This window comes from Leiobunum rupestre, chromosome 3, assembly GCF_980474605.1.
Source record: "Leiobunum rupestre chromosome 3, qqLeiRupe1.1.hap1, whole genome shotgun sequence".
Lineage (NCBI taxonomy): Eukaryota > Metazoa > Arthropoda > Arachnida > Opiliones > Sclerosomatidae > Leiobunum > Leiobunum rupestre.
In genome coordinates, this window is record NC_143386.1 from 70,870,251 (window position 1) to 70,890,075 (window position 19,825).

At 39.7% G+C, this 19,825-nt stretch overlaps 4 protein-coding genes across 4 annotated transcripts; all 4 read right to left on the bottom strand.

The window, feature by feature from the left end:
* Nucleotides 1–4,870: 4,870 nt before the first annotated feature.
* Nucleotides 4,871–5,794, bottom strand: LOC149954511 (uncharacterized). The gene has a single exon (XM_090169927.1). It carries the CDS (start codon nucleotides 5,792–5,794, stop codon nucleotides 4,871–4,873), a length of 924 nt encoding a protein of 307 aa, XP_090026053.1.
* Nucleotides 5,795–8,105: 2,311 nt separating this feature from the next.
* LOC149954512 (uncharacterized) lies at nucleotides 8,106–8,786 on the bottom strand. Its single transcript, XM_090169928.1, has one exon. It carries the CDS (start codon nucleotides 8,784–8,786, stop codon nucleotides 8,106–8,108), a length of 681 nt encoding a protein of 226 aa, XP_090026054.1.
* A 366-nt stretch (nucleotides 8,787–9,152) lies between these two features.
* On the bottom strand, nucleotides 9,153–10,442 carry LOC149954513 (uncharacterized). Its single transcript, XM_090169929.1, has one exon. The coding sequence runs from the start codon at nucleotides 10,440–10,442 to the stop codon at nucleotides 9,153–9,155; it is 1,290 nt and encodes a 429-aa protein (XP_090026055.1).
* Nucleotides 10,443–10,751: 309 nt separating this feature from the next.
* LOC149954514 (uncharacterized) lies at nucleotides 10,752–12,646 on the bottom strand. Its single transcript, XM_090169930.1, has 2 exons — nucleotides 11,593–12,646; nucleotides 10,752–11,533 (listed from the first exon to the last, which is right to left on the bottom strand). The coding sequence occupies exons 1-2, from the start codon at nucleotides 12,644–12,646 to the stop codon at nucleotides 10,752–10,754; spliced, it is 1,836 nt and encodes a 611-aa protein (XP_090026056.1).
* Between the last annotated feature and the right edge of the window lie 7,179 nt (nucleotides 12,647–19,825).

Consider the following 19,825-nt stretch of genomic DNA (forward strand, 5'->3'; position numbering starts at 1 on the left):
TATCATTTGAAATTTTTTACCACGTATGTTTTTTTTAAGTTTAAAGCTCTTCATAGTGCCAATTTCGGGAAGATATTCTGCATATTTATCTACGAGGAGCTTTATAGCACTATCAGGAAATTTGGCTGTTCAAGGAATAAATATCAATTAAATATTTATATATTAAATGAAAAATGATTCTAAAACTACCTTGGTTTGCTGCACCTTCAGCCTCTAGCAGACTTTCCTGCGAGCTGCTGCTTGTGCTACATGTTGTAATGTTTGCAGCAGGAGGGTCAGCACATTGATGAAATAATACAGTGTCAGCACCAATAAATCCCAGAGATTTTGGCATACTTCCATCTAATTCCGCTAATGCCTCTTTTCCTATGAGTAAAAAAAGGATACCTTTCACCTTCTGTTAAAGCCTAGGCTAGACCTACGCGTAACACTTTTAACAAGCTTTCTTATAAGCAAATACAGGAACGGCTCTGAGTTTTCTAAGAAATGTTTATTGATAATCTTACCATCAACTTTGACATGGCACATAATCATGCCATGTTTTCGTAATAATACAATATTATTGACCACCCTGACTGGCCGCGTATTTCAATGGAAAATGCTCGCCTCGAGAGTTGCTCTTAAAAGAGGTTGTAATTCACTGGGAAAAAAATTTAAATATATAGATATAATTGAGATAGTTTACTCAGTTATTTTTGAGTCAGAAATTTTATGCTGATGAGATTTTAGATCACCCCTTAATCACCCGTTCGTTAGCTGGTCTCATTATTATCCTCGGACCTACTGCCATAGGTAGCGTGTGAACCCTACCGCTGACAGTTTAAACTTTGTGTCGTGCCACAAGAACCAGCCATTGCTCTTCACTATATCCGACATTCTCACTTTTTTTTTAAATAATTTCATTATTCTCAAGATCATGCTACAGGCTAAGAATTTTCTCTCCCCTTTGAGTAAGAAAGTAAAACATTTTCAATTTGAAGATATGATTGCGAAACCCGAAACTATAAACAGTTAACCTTTCTAAAACGAAAGTTTCTACGTAGGCAATTTATAAAATATCAAAGCTGAGATACTATAATGCTTAAATTATTCATATACTTAAAATAATATTTAATTAACGGATGTCACCCTAAACTAATTTTAATATCAATAGCAAATTGAATGGTACTTTTCTAACTCATACAACCTGCGATTTTGCATTGATGCAAATTAATAATTCAGAATAAACAAACAGTTGGTGTTGCCCGTCGGGATTTGTCAAAATTGCAACGCCTTCTTTATGGTACGAACCAACGTGTATTCAAATGAATGCTCTTTTAGAAAACTAAAATAAATTCTTAAATTATAAAAATTAAATACATAACTTAAATTTTTTATTACAACTATAAACTGAGATTGATCCTAAAACAATCAAAACAATAGATATCAAAAAGTCTCTTTGATATTTTTCAAAGAAATGTAACATAAAAACCAATATAAATTTGACACTATCCAGTTTACAGTATGGCCAAATTGTTCTATTAATAAAAATACTTGGTAATATGAGGCTACACTTACAAATGAACCTACAGGAAAATTGAGCCGCGAGCATCCTTCTTGAGAGTTTGTAGAGCCGCGTGCATAAGCAAAAGAATGACTATCAGATTTGCAAATCGCAGTCGAACAACCCAAAAACATTTATTGCAACCATTTAAATACAGTTTTTAAAAAAATATACAAATTAAAATTTTGGTAAAAAACTAGAGATTAGGAGTTTTTTTAAAGGTGCCCACATTACTCCCGCTCTAATGACAATGATACCGGATGACTGGCATTGAAACACGACCGGACCGTGTCTGATAATTTTTAGATCCTGGTTCCACGTCGGCAAACGATACCTTCTTCGAAAACATCTTTGGTTCGACAAAGGCCGTAGTCGCCCCAGGTTCCTCCAACAGAAGCTCAGGCTCAAGGAATGCGGGTTTCAATCGATCAATGGTGACATGATCTTCTCGATTTTTGATTTGCAACTTGAAGAATTTCACGTGTCTATCGATGACCCGGTATGGGCCGTCGTACTTCGGCTGTAATGGCTTCCGCACGGTATCATTCCTAATCCAAACGTGTGAACATTTCAGCAGATCGTCGTGAACAAAAACTTTTTGCTTGGCGTGGTTCGATGCCGGACTTGGGCGCAGTGAATCCATGACCTTTCGCAGGATGCCCAGGAACTCTTCGGGAAGTTGACGCGAAGGACTTGGACGGAAGAAATCCCCAGGAAGCCTGATTGTTTCGCCATAAACCATTTCAGCAGCTGAAGAATTAATGTCTTCTTTTATCGCCGTTCGAAGACCCAGTAGGACGGAAGGCAACGTTTTCGTCCATTGGTTGTCCCCATGTGCCGCGAGAGCAGCCTTGAGTGGCCTGTGTAGTCTCTCGACCATGCCGTTTGCTTGCGGGTGGAACGCTGTTACTAGTTGATGTCTCGCCCCCAAATAACTAGCGAGATCCTTGAAAATACAGCTAGTAAACTGTCGACCCCGGTCGGAATAGACGGTGTCGGGACAACCGAAACGTGAAACCCAACCAGCATAGAAAGCTCGGCAGACGATCTCGGCGGTGCAACCATTGACTGGAAATGCTTCTGACGGTGGTAACGGCCCAACCAGATCTATGTGGACGTCGGTGAACATTCGTGCTGGGAGCGGAAAATTACCATGATGACTGACAGTGTGTCTGTTAACTTTATTTCTTTGGCAAGGAATGCACTCCCTCACCCATCTGGCTATATCGGAATTCATCGACGGCCAAACGAAACGTTGAGTCATTAACTTCCGAGTTGCGCTGACCCCAGGGTGAGACAAATTGTGGATGTTGCGGAAAGCTTGTTTCCGGAATTGTTGTGGGATATAGGGCCGATTATTACCCGTTGACACATCGCAAAACAAACTGGTTTTAGCGCCGGGTATTTCCACCTTCATCAATTTCAAATCCGTCTTTGATTTTTGAAAAGCCTGTAGCTCTTCATCCATTTCTTGCGCTTTAGCCAATTCCTGGAAATCGAGAGATCCCATTTCCATGAAATTAATCTCAATACGAGATAAGGCATCAGCGACTGTATTCTCGACTCCTTTGATATGGCGGATATCCGTTGTAAATTGTCCAATGTAGTCGAGGTGTCTGGCTTGTCTTGGGCTCGCCCTGTCGAGCTTCTGGTTGAAAGCGAAGGTTAATGGCTTGTGGTCGGTATAAAGTATGAATGGTCGACCCTCGAGCATGTGTTTGAAATGCTTGATTGCTGAATATGCTGCTAAAAGTTCACGGTCGTAGGCACTGTACTTCAATTGCGGTTCCGACAGCTTGCGAGAAAAAAATGCAAGCGGCTCATACACAGATCCTTCCCGCTTCTCCAAAGCGGCCCCAATTGCGAAATCTGACGCGTCAACCTTGAGAACCAAGGACGCTTCTGCCCTCGGATGTGCCAACATTGCGACCTGTTGCAGAGCGGTTTTGCAGTCTTCAAACGCCTTTTCAGCTTCAGTAGTCCACTTGACCTTGGTTTTGTCGTTCTTCTTCGCCCCTTTCAAATATTCGTTGAGAGGTGCTTGGAGATTAGCGGCATTTTTGATGAACCGGTGATAGAAATTCTCCATACAGAGAAACCTTCGTAACTCAGAGATTGTCTTGGGCTTAGGATACTCGCCGATGGCCTTGACCTTGCTAGGTAACGGGGATATACCATTTGCGTTGACCAAGAAACCAAGGAACTCGAGTTCTTCCATGCCGAGCTGTGACTTCGAAGGATTTATGATGATCCCGTAGTCTTTAAACCGGTCAAAAAGTAACCGCAAATGCTCCTTGTGCGTCTCCGCATTGGGGGATGCCACGGCGATGTCGTCAACATAAACGAACACGAAATCCAAACCCCTACAGACTTCATCCATAAATCTTTGGAACGACTGGGCGGCGTTGCACAGACCAAACGGCATTCGTAAAAACTCGAACAGTCCGAATGGGGTGATGACGGCTGTCTTGTGAACGTCGTCGGGGTGAACGGGTATTTGATGGAATGCTTTGACGAGATCAAATTTCGAAAATATTTGACATCCAGCGAAGTTTGCGGTAAAGTTGTTTAGAACAGCCAAAGGATATCGGTCAGGACGGGTATGTTTGTTCAAAGCTCGGAAATTCCCGCACGGTTGCCATTCGCCGTTTTTCTTACGCTTCATAAGAAGTGGACTTGCGAAGTTGCTCTTTGATGGCCGGCAAATCCCTTGTTCCATCATGAAACAGAATTCTTTTTTCGCAAGCGAAAGTTTTTTCGGATCAAGGTTGCGAACCCGTTCTGCTACTGGTGGTCCAGTGGTTTCGATGTGGTGGAAAACGTTATGTTTTGGCTGCCGTAGGACTTCCGATGGACGGGTAATCTCAGGATATAAAGCAAGGATTTTGTGAAAGTCTGATGAACCGGAAATCGTAGTAATTCCTCTGGCCGGGTAATCAAGGACGTCACAGCGAGCGGCGAGTGACGTTGAGCTGTCCACCAATTTCATCAATTTTAAATCAGGTAAGAGGTGGAAATTCGTCATGAAGTCAGCTCCTATGATCGGTTTTCCCACGTCTGCGATGGTGAACTTCCACTTGAAAGATCTACGTAGTCCGAGATCAAGTTCCAGGAGTTTCGTCCCGTACGTCCTGATTGGCGTTCCGTTGGCTGCATAGAGTTGTACGTGACGATTTATGTGACGCTTATCTTGATTAGTGGGTGGGATTACAGATACGTCAGCTCCGGTGTCAATCAAGTATTTACGCTGTGATGTTTTATCAAAAATGAAAAGACGACGAGAAATTAGGCCAGGATTGTCGGTCGCCGCTAAACCCGACCGGCCACTTAGTTTTCCGGATCCGAACGTCTTTGTGGTGAAGAGTTCCGCTTCCAATCGCAGGGATCCTGGCATTTATTTGCTTTTTCGCCGAAACGGAAATGGTAGAAACAGAGCTTCCCTCTTGGGTTGAAACTGCGTCCTCGTGATCGTGAACGGTTGCGTTCCCCGCTAGAGTAGTCTCTTCCATGATGCTGGGTGCGCCCGCGGCTGAACGATTCGAATTTCCTGTTTAACTCGTTGATCTGTTGTACGAGGTGCTCGATGGGCGACGCTTCTCGAAAAGTGGATGTTTGCGAGGTCACGGCGGATATGGTACTCGGCCGTAAAGTTTCGACGACCTTGTCTGCTTGGGCGGCAATTTTATCCAGGTCACTCTCGTTGCTCATGACCAGGATGCCACGGACTTGCTCGGGTAATTGGTCCAAAAACAATGACTTTAAAATAGCGTCGTTTGCTTGTGATCCGGCTTGATTCCTCAACGTCTGTAGGAAAAGCGAAGGTTTTTGGTCGCCGATCAGCATTCCGCCGAGAAGCGTCCGTAGTCTTTTCTCGTCCGTTTCGCTGAACGACGCAATGATTCTTGACTTAATTGCTTGATATGGGGCCTCCGGTGGTTTTTTCAGAATGTCGGAGACGTATGGAATGATCGTTTGGTCCAAGGATTGTAGCACATAATCAAACTTTGATTGATCTGAAGTAATGCGGTGGATCCGGAATTGTGACTCAATCGTGGAAAACCATAGATCAGGGTTCTCCCTCCAGAACTGTGGCAACTTGATTGAAACACGGGCAATTTCTTGATTCATAGAGCTGTCTTGCGTGAGCTGATCTCTCGATGACAAGGCCTGTCTGAGTTGTTCCGATAGCTGTTGAACTTGTTCCGAGAGTGCAGAAAAGTTATCGTCTCCTTCAGGTGTGGCTTTAGACATGATGGCTTTTTCGTAAGTCTACCGGTGAAGGAATAATGACTGAATGAACCAGGGATGCGTTACGAGTCTCGAGTCACCAATTGTAGAGCCGCGTGCATAAGAAAAAGAATGACTATCAGATTTGCAAGTCGCAGTCGAACAACCCAAAAACATTTATTGCAACCATTTAAATACAGTTTTTAAAAAAATATACAAATTAAAATTTTGGTAAAAAACTAGAGATTAGGAGTTTTTTTAAAGGTGCCCACAAGTTATTTTAAGGGATTGCTAACAACTTTGCCGAAATCTTACGACGATTTCAACGTCACTCGTGTCGCGTGGCTTTAGTTTAATAACTATTTTGTTCGTTAGTCTTTAATGGCAATTGGATAGAAAACCATTCGCTATTTCACTTAAGAACGCTTAGATTCCACCAAACTCGGTGGTCTCGATTTTCAAATGTTAAATTCAAGCGTCAATGAGCTAAGAGTTTCTTCATCTTTTCCCCAGACCATCTTTAAATGTTATAAGAAAAACAAAGAGCTGCTTGCCATATCGAACGTTTTTAAAACAATATCTTCTTGAACATTCGTTATAGCCTGCTATTAGGTTTATATACTTTACTTATATAGAAAAATTTCTCGAAAAAAACTATCACCATTAAACTAGATTCGCATTTTGAGGGACCTCGCTACTTTGCGTGATTCGTTCCTTTACCTGGAAACAAATTGAGGCTTTATGGGAGTTTCTAAATTGATCTTTATTTTAGTGCTCTCGCTAATAAGCTTTCATTTAAATATCGATTGAAAAAGTAACGATGTTAAGCACGCCGAAACATCGTTTAAATATCCAATGTTTAGCCCTGGCGTTAACAAACCTGCTAGCTATTTAATCAAACCCAGGTAGCAAAAGCACGTGTGCATTTCGTGGATATTTGGTATTTATGGTTGATATAACGTGTTGAAATATTTATATACGTATTAGTCACGTACATATTTGGGCTATGAAACATCTACATAGGGGTACTGTTAAATCACACGTGTTGTGCACGTATAAATATCATACATAAAATCTAGTTGGAATCTAGTGTGTAGCTGTATGTACATTGCACGTATATAAATAAGATATGAAACACTAGATTGGAGTAGTGTTTAATCACACGTTATTTGCACGTATGAATATCATACATAACAACCTAGTTGTATTCTAGTGTTAATATACATGTACTTTGTACGTATATATATGGGATATGAAACACTAGATTGGGGTAGTGTTAAATCAGCCGTATTTTGCACGTACGAATATCATACATAAAATCTAGTTGGAATCTGGTGTTTATCTGGATGTACATTGCACGTATGTTCGTGTACAAATGAGTAAAACAATCAAACGCAACGTAATAAACGAACTGTCTTTAATTCACGAAAATAATAACATTAAACATTGAAAAACCGTTACATCGAACTACGGCGGCTCGCGCTAGCATTGTTATATCTATCCTCGACCAAGTCTCTCCGAAAACTAAACTATTTTCGCCCTCTAGCGTCCAACTCACTAAAACACTGACCCGTGGGAAATTACAATTTTACAGTTTCTCGTGAAAAAGAATGAAGGTCGAAGGGCAATACCAATACGAGATTATCGAGGCGGCTTGTTTCTTCTTTGATGGCTCAATGGTTTTACATATCCAAACTTTATATTTATATTTTTAGGGGTATATGATTCGCATTTCGAATATTACTCGATACAGATATATTAGCCTAAACATTCCGGCACCTTGAAATGAATATTTTAAAAAAGACAATTGTTATACACACAAAATTTAAACTACTTAATCCAATGGGAGCGGACATAATTTGACAACTGGTCTTATGAAAGTCTTTTCTGCTGTTTTTACTGTAGCAACCCGTACGCATTCTTCGACACCCGGATGAATATCGACAATTCTAGCCAACTTCCATTTAGTAGGAGGAAGAACTTCGTCTTTCAGTAACACTAGATTCCCTACTTGAAGATTTTCGCGTGGTTGTGTCCATTTCGGTCTTTGTTGAAGACGCGTGAGGTATTAATTTTGCCAGCGTTTCCAAAAATGCTGAAATATTTTTTGGCCTAACTGCCAGCGTGTTAGTCTGTTGACCTTTTCGGATGTCAAATCTTCTTCGGGAATCGCTGTTAATGTGTCTCCAATTAAAAAATGTCCCGGGGTCAGAGCTTGTAGGTCATCAGGATCTGAACTAAGAGCTGTCAGTGGCCTTGAATTCACACAGGCTTCTATTTGGCAAAGTAAAGTTTCCATTTCTTCATAGGTAAGACTGTTTTGACCTATGACGCGTTAAAGGTGATGTTTCATCGATTTTACTCCGGCTTCCCAAATTCCTCCGAAATGGGGAGCGGCTGGTGGATTAAAATGCCAAGTTATGCTTTGGTCTGCTAACCATCTTGTGATTTGGTCATTGCTTGTTGTTGTCGTTAGGTGTCTGATGAACTCCTTCAATTCTCGGTTTGCTCCTACGAAATTGGTTCCGCAATCACTAAACATAACTGAATGTTTTCCTCTCCTCGATACGAAACGTTTTAGCGCTGCTATGAACGCGTTGGTTGACATATCGCTAACCAATTCGAAATTCAAAGCTCGAGTTGTGAAACAAACAAAAACGGCGATGTATGCTTTGAACATTTTATTACCACGACCCTTGACAACCTTTAGTAACAATGGACCAGCGTAGTCCACCCCACACTTGAGGAAGGCGCGAGAAGGGTTGACTCGCACTGAAGGTAAGTCGCCCATTATTTGTTGCACTGTGGTGGCTTGGTGACGTACACATCTAATACATCGCCGAATGTGATAGCGGATGGCGCTACGAGCGCCTATAATCCAGTATCGTTTTTGCAAATTAGCGAGGATTAGCTGCGGTCCGCCATGAAAATATTTCAGGTGCTCATGGATGATAACAAGCTCGGTGAGCTTGCTTTGTCTTGGTATGATAGCTGGATGAATTTGATCTATTGGCATCTTGGCATGACGTAAGCGACCACCTACTCTTAGTACATCATCGTCGTCAAGGTAAGGACGAAGACATAAGATTTACTCTTCGAAGAAAGTGGTTTATCTTGACGAAGATTTTGTATTTCGATGGGGAAATATTCATTTTGAATAGCCTTGATCCAATGACGTAAGGCAAGATCATTTTCTACTTTTGTTAACGGTCCCTTACGTTTAGAAGTTCCATTTCTTGTATTGTGAACGAAGCGAAGTATGTACGCTGTTACGTGAATCAGAGTAGTTAATGAAGAATAGTTTGAGAGTAGGGCTGTGTCGATTTGACCATCTGCGGCGATTATTTGTACCCGCTTTTCTTCAGAAAGACAGTCTTCGAAGTCAATACTGATTCAGATTTTGTGGTCCATTCCACCATAATGAAAAATCCCGTAACTGGCTAACTTGAATACCTCTCGAGGCACAGTCAGCCGGGTTGTGGTTACCAGGTATATGATGCCAATACGCTGAAGGAAGAGTCTCCTGAATGATTGAAACTCTATTTGCGACGAATTTTTTCCACCGTGATGGAGATGATGCTATCCAAGCCAATACTATTGTTGAGTCTGACCAACAGTGGATTTCTGGTATATTCACCTTTAACGTCTCTAAGATTAACTGTATCAAATTAACAAGTAGGACAGCTGCACATAGTTCCAGTCTGGCAATTGTAATTGGTTTCAATGGAGCAACTCTAGTTTTGCTGGCGATTAGTTGAGTTTTATCTTGACCGTTGATACTGGTGGTCTTCAAATAAACAACGGCGGCGTATGCCTTTTCCGATGCATCGCAAAAACCTTGAATAGAAATAGTCTTTGGATCAGGTTGAGAGATATAGCGTTGAACGGAGAGAGATTCTATTTCCGGAAGTTCATCACGGAACTCTTGCCATTTCCGCCGTAGAGAAAAAGGTAACTCTTCATCCCATTGCTGCTTTTGTCGCCACATTTCTTGCATAAGTAATTTTGCTCTTATGATTATTGGCGCTAGAATTCCGAGTGGGTCAAAGACTTTCGATATGTCTGAAAGTATACTTCGTTTAGTAACCTTGAGTCTAGAACTTGGTGACGTCACAATGAATGTGAATTTATCGGATGCAGGATGCCAATACAGACCTAATGTCCTAATGAATTCGTCTTTGTCAATATTTAGTGACGCTTCGACCTCTCGATCTTCAGTGGGCACTGATTCCAATAGAATAGACTCGTTTGAGGTCCATTTTCGTAATCGGAAACCTCCTTTACTAGTCGCTTGAATTAATTCTGATTGTAAAGCCAAGGCTTGACTGATTGAGTTCTCACCAGACATGAGATCATCCATGTAAAAATCTCGAGTGATTGCTTCATAAGCCAATGGGAATTCTTCCTTCTCATCTTGTGCTAGTTGTTGAAGAACCTTGACAGCCAAGTAAGGCGCTGAAGCAGTACCATATGTAACTGTCAACAACCTGTAATCTTGGATAGGTTCGTTGATGTTATTTCGCCAAATAATGCGTTGTAAGTCCGAGTCTTCACGATGTACTAAGACTTGCCGATACATTTTTTCCAAATCTGCTGTTATTGCAATAAGGTTGAAACGAAACCGAATTAACAACTTGATTAAGTCATCTTGTAACCTAGGGCCGTCGATCATTATGTCATTCAATGACAAGCCAGTAGACGTTTTGGCTGAGCCGTCGGAAACCACTCACAACTTAGTAGTCGTGCTTGTTTCCTTGATCACGCCATGGTGAGGCAAGTAGTAATTGGAAACCGTATGAGCATTGGTTAGTTCGCTTGGCTTGATCAGCTCCATATGTCCCAAAGCCTCATAGTCCTTCATAAAGGTTCGATATTGGTCATATAGATCAGGGATTGTTGACGTCGTTCATTTGCTAAGAAACGACGAACAGCTTAATCCCTTGAACTACCGAGTACTTGAGGTTGATGACTGAGTGGTAATCTAACTACGTATTTGCCAGAAGTATCGCGTTAATTTCTTCTCAAAAGGTAGTTCTTCGATCTCCCAAAACTTTTGTAATTGGCTATCAAGGGTGCAGTGATGCACGTGTACATCCGATCTGCTGATAATCGAGTCTTGGGGTCCAGAAATAGCCCACCCAAAAACGGTATTAAATGCACCTGGGGTTCCTGTTGGTCCCTTGCATTGGCCATTACGAGCGATGTCTATGTAAACATCTGCACCCAAGAGAATGTCCACTTCAGCTGGTGTGTGAAACTGTGGATCTGCTAGTTGTAATCCTAGAAGATGCGACCAGTTGGTAGGGTCGCACGCCATGCTTGGTAAATCTCCAGTAACACGTTTCAAGATCAATGCTTCGACCTTGAGTCTTACAGCCTTGTCGACGTTAGATCGAATCTCTAAAGCCACGCTTCCACGTGAAGTTCCCAATCCAGAAGCTCCGATTCCGCCGATTGATACATTAAAGTGGTTGCGCTTTAATTGAAGCCTTTGAGCGTAACGCTCGGTGATGAAGCTAGCTTGTGAAGCACTATCAAGTAGTGCTCGTGCCGGCTGAAGCTGTCCGCTGGAATCGACAACCTGAATAAGAGCGGTTGCCAATAAAACTTGCGAGTGTTTGACTGATCTTCTTGACATATTTGAGACAACTTCAGAACCTTCTCCCATCATTGAATGGGCTTTGCTTTCCTGATTATCTTGATGAAGGAGAGTATTGTGTTTAAACGTACATTTTTTGCAGTGGCCTGCTTTGCATTCTGTACCTAGATGACACTTCGTAGGCAATTAAAACATAAAGAATTCTTCTTGATAAGCATCCAACGCTCGGAGCAAGGACTCTTTAGTAAGGTAGAACATCTATAGATCGAATGCCCTTCGTTGCATATAGCGCATTGTTCTCGTGTTGTTCCATGATGACTGGCTGTTGTCTGTTTGGGCTTAACAACGAACTTAGATCTAGTAGATGTCATTGGCAGTTGAGCTGCAGCCAACGCTCTTGCACGTTGATCAAGGAATGTCGTCATATCGTCAAATGTGGGCTTAACGTTGCCTGGCAATGAGAGTTCCCATTCGCGACGAGATGCTTGGTCCAATTTTTTTTTAACGATATGCAGTAATATTGAATCCCAATATTGAACTGGCTCCTTGAGAACCTTCAGGGCTCGGATAGACTCCGCTGTGGTATCCATAAGACGTCGTAATGCTATAGCTGACTCATGAGTAACGCTTGGTTGAGAAAAAAGTCGCTTGATGTGAACGTCTATTATTTCATTAGGGTTGTTGTATCTTTTTGTCAGTAGGTCCCTAGCTTCGGGATAATTACCATCGGTAACTGGAATAGCTTTGATCAGAATCGCTGCTTCGTTTTTCAAGGACGCCTTGAGATATTGGAATTTCTGAGTGCCGCTTAGTGAGTTATTGTTGTGAACCATGGCCGAAAAAAGATCATGAAAAGTAAACCAGTCTACATAATTTCCACCAAAAATGGGTAATTCTACCTTTGGCAATTTAATATCCGGACTAGGTGTTGAACTTAAGCCTTGAGAAGAGGATTGCTGCGCGGATATAACCGGAGGAACAGCAGCTGCTGTACTCTGTTGAATTTGGTAAACGATAGTAGCGTAATATAATTGTAAGTCTTCCAACCTATTAATTGCTAGATTGTGTTGCGTTTCATGATCATCATACTCATTAGGGTCACATGCTTGAGCTATATCTTCGAATAATATAGTGTAACTAACAGTTAAATCTTCAATCTTACGTAAATACATATTTGCCGCTACAATGGATATGTTTTGATTGAGACTCGCTCTTTGTGATTCTAAACGTGTTATTTGACCCTTTAATGATGACCTCTTTGGTTTCAGAGAATCCATGTTGATTGATGAATCTTGTTAGTTGGATGATCAAAACAGAAGTAATCCAAAAGGCACAATTAATCCGATTAGTCCGAATGATGCCGAAGTTGACGTTAATCCGACGCGTTGATGAAAGTCATTCAGTGTCCTAGGTTTAGTTGTAAATTAAACCGTAGCGAATATACTATCCGGCTCGACGGACCAAAAATGTTCGTGTACAAATGAGTAAAACAATCAAACGCAACGTAATAAACGAACTGTCTTTAATTCACGAAAATAATAACATTAAACATTGAAAAACCGTTACATCGAACTACGGCGGCTCGCGCTAGCATTGTTATATCTATCCTCGACCAAGTCTCTCCGAAAACTAAACTATTTTCGCCCTCTAGCGTCCAACTCACTAAAACACTGACCCGTGGGAAATTACAATTTTACAGTTTCTCGTGAAAAAGAATGAAGGTCGAAGGGCAATACCAATACGAGATTATCGAGGCGGCTTGTTTCTTCTTTGATGGCTCAATGGTTTTACATATCCAAACTTTATATTTATATTTTTAGGGGTATATGATTCGCATTTCGAATATTACTCGATACAGATATATTAGCCTAAACAACGTATATAAATAAGATATGAAACACTAGATTGGAGTAGTGTTTAATCACACGTTATTTGCACGTATGAATATCATACATAAAAACCTAGTTGTATTCTATTGTTAATATACATGTACTTTGCACGTATATATATGGGATATGAAACACGTGTAGAAACTATACATAAAAATATATTTGAAATCAAGTGAAATTCTGCATGTACTTTGCACATATAGATTCCGAATATGACACACTATATTTCCAATTTGTTAAATTTTTCTTCTTTGCATCTTACCTAAAAACTTGTTGGGTTCATTTAGTCGAAATGTATTTGGCGCTTATATGTCCTAGCCCTTATTGTGCTGAATGAAAATGGCCGTGAAAGTGACGTCACGGTGTTATTTTAATATGAAGTTTATTCTCGAAATCACTGTTACCTGGGACAGTAAATGGTCCGCATTTCAAAATAATACACATACACGGAACATTAACTGATCAGAAGATGGCGATAATCGACCATAGTTGTTTTAGCGGAGCTACGTTTAAATAATCGCACCCACGCAACAACGAAAGTATGGACTTTGCACTCAGGCTCGTACAGGAAAATCAGCGAGTTAATTAACATAGAAAATTAAAGATTTTCTATCCAGTCGCTAGTCTTTTGTAACGTACTATTTTGATATAGTCCCGCCATGTCGGTATAAGCGAAGAAACCGTTGTTACGACAAATGACAATCGTCGAGAAGATGAGGTCACCGTGTTACTTTAAATTATAATTTTAGGTACGAAAATGTATTTATTTAAATAGTAAATATTTTACATTTGTAGCTCAATTTGGTGTCAATCAATAGTTGAAACTTTACTCTAAACTAAACTTTCTAAAGAGCAATCGCTTTCTTTGGGGGATTATATTTCCGACGGACGTAGAAAAAAAATGGTAGTGTACCCAGGTCACAGTAATGTCGAGTATAGTTTCGAAACTTTATTAAATAGCGGACTATTTGTACATTATTTATTTTTACATTTCGAGTATTTGTGCATCAAATTATATATTTAACTTCACTGTACCTAAAATTACTTCAGAGAGACAGCTTTAACAAATGGAGCGGATGTCAAAAAATGTCTACCTTTGATTGCATTCTCAGATAACCGCGTTTTAGATTATAGTCTTACATCTCTCTCCGTAGCGTGCGACTCAAAAAATTGCAGGGGTCCTTTGCGAGGTACATGTACTTTAATTAGTGTAGAATTGTATTATCTAACAAGGTCGCCCTCTACCGTTGTCCGGAGCTTATACCATGTGACCGGGGTTTTCCGACTGTTGTTTTAGCCCTCGTAAACTTTAGACTTTCGGACCGACGAAAAAAGTGTTGCTGGTTATTTTGCGAGAAGCGTACGTGTAAAGTACGGGAAGAAAGTTCGTTTAAACTTTGTGCTATTAAGGATTAAGTTGTTAGAAGCTCTTCCATTAAATTATTACCGAATAGTCAATGAAGAAATTAGAGGTATGTAAAAGTTTCAACAATTATTTTATAAATCAATCAATAACCTTTGGTTAAAATTGTAGGAATTAAGACTTGACACCACAGAACTATGTCTACGGTTCTACAAGTTCCCAGCACGTGCTTAGGCTTTAGCTAAAAATATTTAGGCGCAGAGTTAACCGAAAAAGTAGGCGTATATTGCCCTGTCTTTCCCGAAACATTTTTGAATTGCACCCAAATTCATTCTTAAATCAGATTGTAATGCAAATTATTTATATTGCGAGGTGTAATATAAATAATTTACATATTTTCGTAATCAAAATTGACTGTATATGATTTTGGCTTTTTAAACCCATCTTAAGTCGCTTTTATACATACTGGTTTATTAAGAAAACTAGTAGAAATATCTAATATCAATAAAAAAACAAGCAACATTTCCGTTTTACGACTCCCGAGTCATCCTCTTTGAGGGGAGCGGAAAGAAAAAACCTATTCACAGCGCGGAAGGCTAGAAGAAATTGCCGGTTTAATCAGAGTAGATACATAGTGAGTAACCTGACAAACCAAACAGCGGTTATTTAAAGAATGTCTTTAATATTTATTTCCGAGCCAATTTATTTAATGCATAAAATATGTAAAGAAAAAATATAAGAAGTTGGAACTTTATTTTGTTATTAATTTTTTATAATTGTATATTTTTAAAAAAGAGTTCAAATCAGTCAGGATAATAAAACGTCTCATTTCATTTAACCACCTGGTGGAAAGATCATAACCGCTGAAAAGACGTTGTAATTTATAATAGGTTATGTTTAGAAATTGTATTTTGTGACGCTACACAAGATGTATTTTAGTTAAGACTATATGCACTTATACATAACCCCGATTTCGCAGTGGCGTCGTTCGGGGGGGGGGGCGGAGGGGGCGGACCGCCCCGGGTGACACTCCGCTACCTTTTAAGTATCTGACGACATAATAAAAACGACCTTTCATCCATTTGAAATATATATATATATCGCTCGCTCCATGTGCAGGGGTGACAGTCTTAATTTCCGCCCTGGGTGACACTTACCTTAGCTACGCCACTGCGATTTCGCCCTCGAATGGGTTGACGAAACAAGTCGCCTTGTTTTTATTATATTTTTAATAAATATAATATACACAGTGTATTTTACCGATTTATAATGAGATGTATTTTATGTTATTAAACCCATAATCGTTTATAAAATAAGAGGGATTCAGCAAACTTGTACGAATTTTTACGACCTTTCTTACAGCGTCGGAAAAATTCGTACACTTTCGCGTAATTGATTCAGATTTCCGTGGTGAAAACGAATTTAGTGCGGCTAAATACACCTTAAGCCTAAAAATGACTGTTTTCAAGCCTATGGGGATATCACGTTCCCGGAAGTTGGGTTAGATTAGTTCATGCCGCCGCTACCAAGTGGAGCTATTTCAAAATGTTTTAATGTCACTGTGAAGAAAGGATGTAGTAAAACATTTTTTCAATGTCACAGTTAGGGGTATTATGTTACTTATGGTAGAAGGGAATGTAAGGTAGGAGTTGGACTCATTGACATCAATTTCCATTTCAGTATATATTGTGGCGTCATCTAAGACTATTTTTAAAGCATTTACTATTTAAAATTTGAAGTAGAGTGGAAGATAAAGTATCGCATTGTTCACACCTTCCCTTACTTCTCTTTCTTTCGCATAAAGTCATGCGGCCTTGCAAGTTGCAACTTGCTGAGGTTAACGGTAATAGTTGGTGTTGGCAGCTGACGGTGAGCTTGCGTGGCATGAAGGGCTTGCCACCACCCTCCTACCCGGCCACTCATATATAAGGCAATAAAAAGGTCGCTTGCGACTTGGGCCTATGGTGGTGCTTAGGGTATTAGCCTAGCTAATTATTTTATTATTATTATTATTATTTCTTTATTTTATTAAAAATGAACCGCTTTATATATTTTAGTGCGCTTTTCGCCATATATTTTAGTTTTTAACGGGCTATAAGACTATCTAACTGGTTAAAGCTTGGCCGTCCCCCATTAAAATACAATCATGTATACTACTAAAAATTAAATAACATGTTTAGTTCTAATTTGCGTATTATTAATTTGATATATATACTTTGGTGAAGTTCTACAACGTATAATTTTTTTCTTAGATGGCACAATGTATAAAGTTTCTAAACGCCAACGAATTAGGAACGTTTCAGCAGCTGTACGACATCATATGTCTGATATTTTTGTTAACGACAATAGCAATCAAAGAGAAAATACATTGGTTGATGTCAACATACCGGTGCCAGAAGTCCCTTTAGTTATTGAAGAGCCGCAAAATAATGACCTTGAGTATTTGAATGAAATAGTAGATGACCGAGGATTCGTCGGTCAAAATGTTTACAGTGACACAAATTCCGATTCGGAGGAAAGTTCAAATCATGATACATATGTAGAGTACATGTTCAATAGAGACACTAGCTGGGGTAGTTCAGATGAACAATACGTGGTTGGCTTACTTGAACAACTTGTTCAATGGTCACTTAAATTTAATATTAGCCACCAATCTCTAAATGGACTTCTAAAAATCCTAAAACCATATCACGGTTATCTTCCGTTGGACTCAAGAACGGTTTTAAATACGAATAAAAGAGAAGAGGTAACAATAGACAGTTTAGAAAACGGGAATTATTGTCATATCGGTCTGTTGGACGGGCTTAATCAGGTTTACCGACATTAGACGCAAAGGTGTTAAACGTTTCATTTAACGTTGACGGAATACCGGTTCACAAGAGCACCAAAGGAGAGCTTTGGCCAATATTAGCAAGGTGTGAACAAACTAATGACAAATCGCCCTTTGTAGTAGGGTTATTTTATGGAATCGGTAAACCAAAACCATTAGACATAAAGAGTATGGAAGGAAAAAGTGATTTTTACTCAATTTGATGCCCCACTAAGAACTGATTCTAGTTTTCGAAATCAAACACAAAAAGAGCACCATTTACCGAATGCAATTTCCAAATTCACCGCTTTACCAATTGATATGATAAATGATTTTCCAAATGACTGCATGCATTTAATTTGTATTGGTTGTGTAAAAAGAATACTAAATATAATGGCGTTTTCTTAAATTTGTTAATCATTGTAGGCGGTTAAGTTAAGTTAAAACTGTTTTGAGTGTTGTAACGTGAGCAACAATATGCACTATAGGTTTCAGAGATAACCAATTTTGGACAAACGTTATACGTTATAAATATTAATTAAATATCTTAAAATAGTTGAAATACTGAAAAAATCTAATTGTTAATTTAACGAGCAACTTTGTAAGAGACTAGCCTAAAATAATAAATTGGGAACTAATCGGAAAACATTGAATTTATTATAATTAAACATTACATTACGAGCCTGAGGGAGTTCTAACCTCACCTAGTACCCGAGGACGCTGCTAGCTTAAATCAGTAATTTAAATAAATATTTGTGAGTCATAATATAGAAATTTGCTACAAAAACTTGATAATTACTGGTTTAATATAGTTCAAAGAAAAAATCAACATTTGAATACAAGTTAATGAAATTGTACAGCTATAAAACCGTTAAGGTAATTTAAACAAATAGTCCTCTAGCGAGGAGCCTGCCCGGGGAAAAGTGTTTAGTGCCGAAGCTGCGTTGCCTCTTTGGACGGCTATTGCAATGCGTTGACGTAGGTACTATACCGAGCGCGTCTCGCCAGTCACTTCGCGAAATCTTCGGCCGATGGAGTGAACCAAAGCTAGGCCATCTCGCCCGAAGGACCCGAGGGTTTCGACTGCCGCGGCTTTAAACACGTAACAGTTTTCTAGGCCTTCGTACTTGGCTTTCTTCTTTTGTTCAGCCAGGGACGCGGCCCAGAGAGGGGCTGAAGAAGAAGAGGCCAAATAGGAAGGCGCTAGAGCTTCGGTGCGGGTAAAATCCCACACTAGGGATTTACCACCAGACCAGGGAACCAAGGATAAACCGTCGGGACGCTTTCCATCCTCACGCGATAGACCTGGGGGTCCAGGATGGCCGGAACCCCAGTGGACACCAAAGCGCGTTTAAGAATATCGTTCACCGCACCATGACGTGAAAGCCTACCCGCACTCTTCTTACAACTTAGGCCGTGAGTTCCAAAGGAATCGACTGGGCTACCGCAGTTGCAAGAATGCGGCACACATATACGGGCGCCCAAACGAAGGCCGATGGCTATTCGTAATGATAATTACTTATAAATAAAAAACGTCAATTCGTGTGCTAAAAATTAGCAGTGCCTTTTTTATTTTGAATCTATCATTAATCCATAGGTGTAAATAGATGGTCTACTAGATTATTTTAATTTGTTTCTTTCGATTGACAATTTTTTGTATATTTGATCAAAATTATAGTTACGGTGTGAACGATAGTAGCAACCTACAGAAGAATAAACATTTTTCTTTCCTGATAAATCTTAAAAACAATGTCAATTATAATATATACCCAAAGTGAGCGCCAAGGAAGATAAGAAATGCGCGTATTTGCGGTTGTAGCCCTGGATATCCAAAGATTTTATCCTTTGTCTATCCATTTGACCTTTTCGTAAAATCACTATCTGATGTCCATATAACACCAGAAAGAGCATCACATCTTGTGAATGTTGCTGTGAAATCTCTCAAAATTCGAAATCCTTTTCCAAAAGTTATTACACAGATGTCCAAAATTGGGACATTTGAGCATCCCCAGTACAAAATTTTTCACTGTTTAGGTTTATTTGGTTATCTTAGGAATATTTCAAATATCTAAACCTAATATTTCTGAGATACCCATGCGTTTACCGGGATGTGTATTTAACGATTAGAAAATTTAATATTGTAATTTTTCTTTGCTTTTTTGTGTAACATCGATCTAATAGTGCTGCCTATAATTATGAGCATTCTTAGGTTATAATAATAATAATAATAATAATAATTAGCTAGGCTAATACCCAAGGTACCACCTTAGGCCCAAGTCATCTAGCAACTTATAATGCCTTTACACAGGTGGCCGTGTTACAATGCATAGGAAGGTGGTGGCAAGTCGTTCATGCCACGATAGCCAACAGCTCCCTTCACTAACTTTTAGAGTTA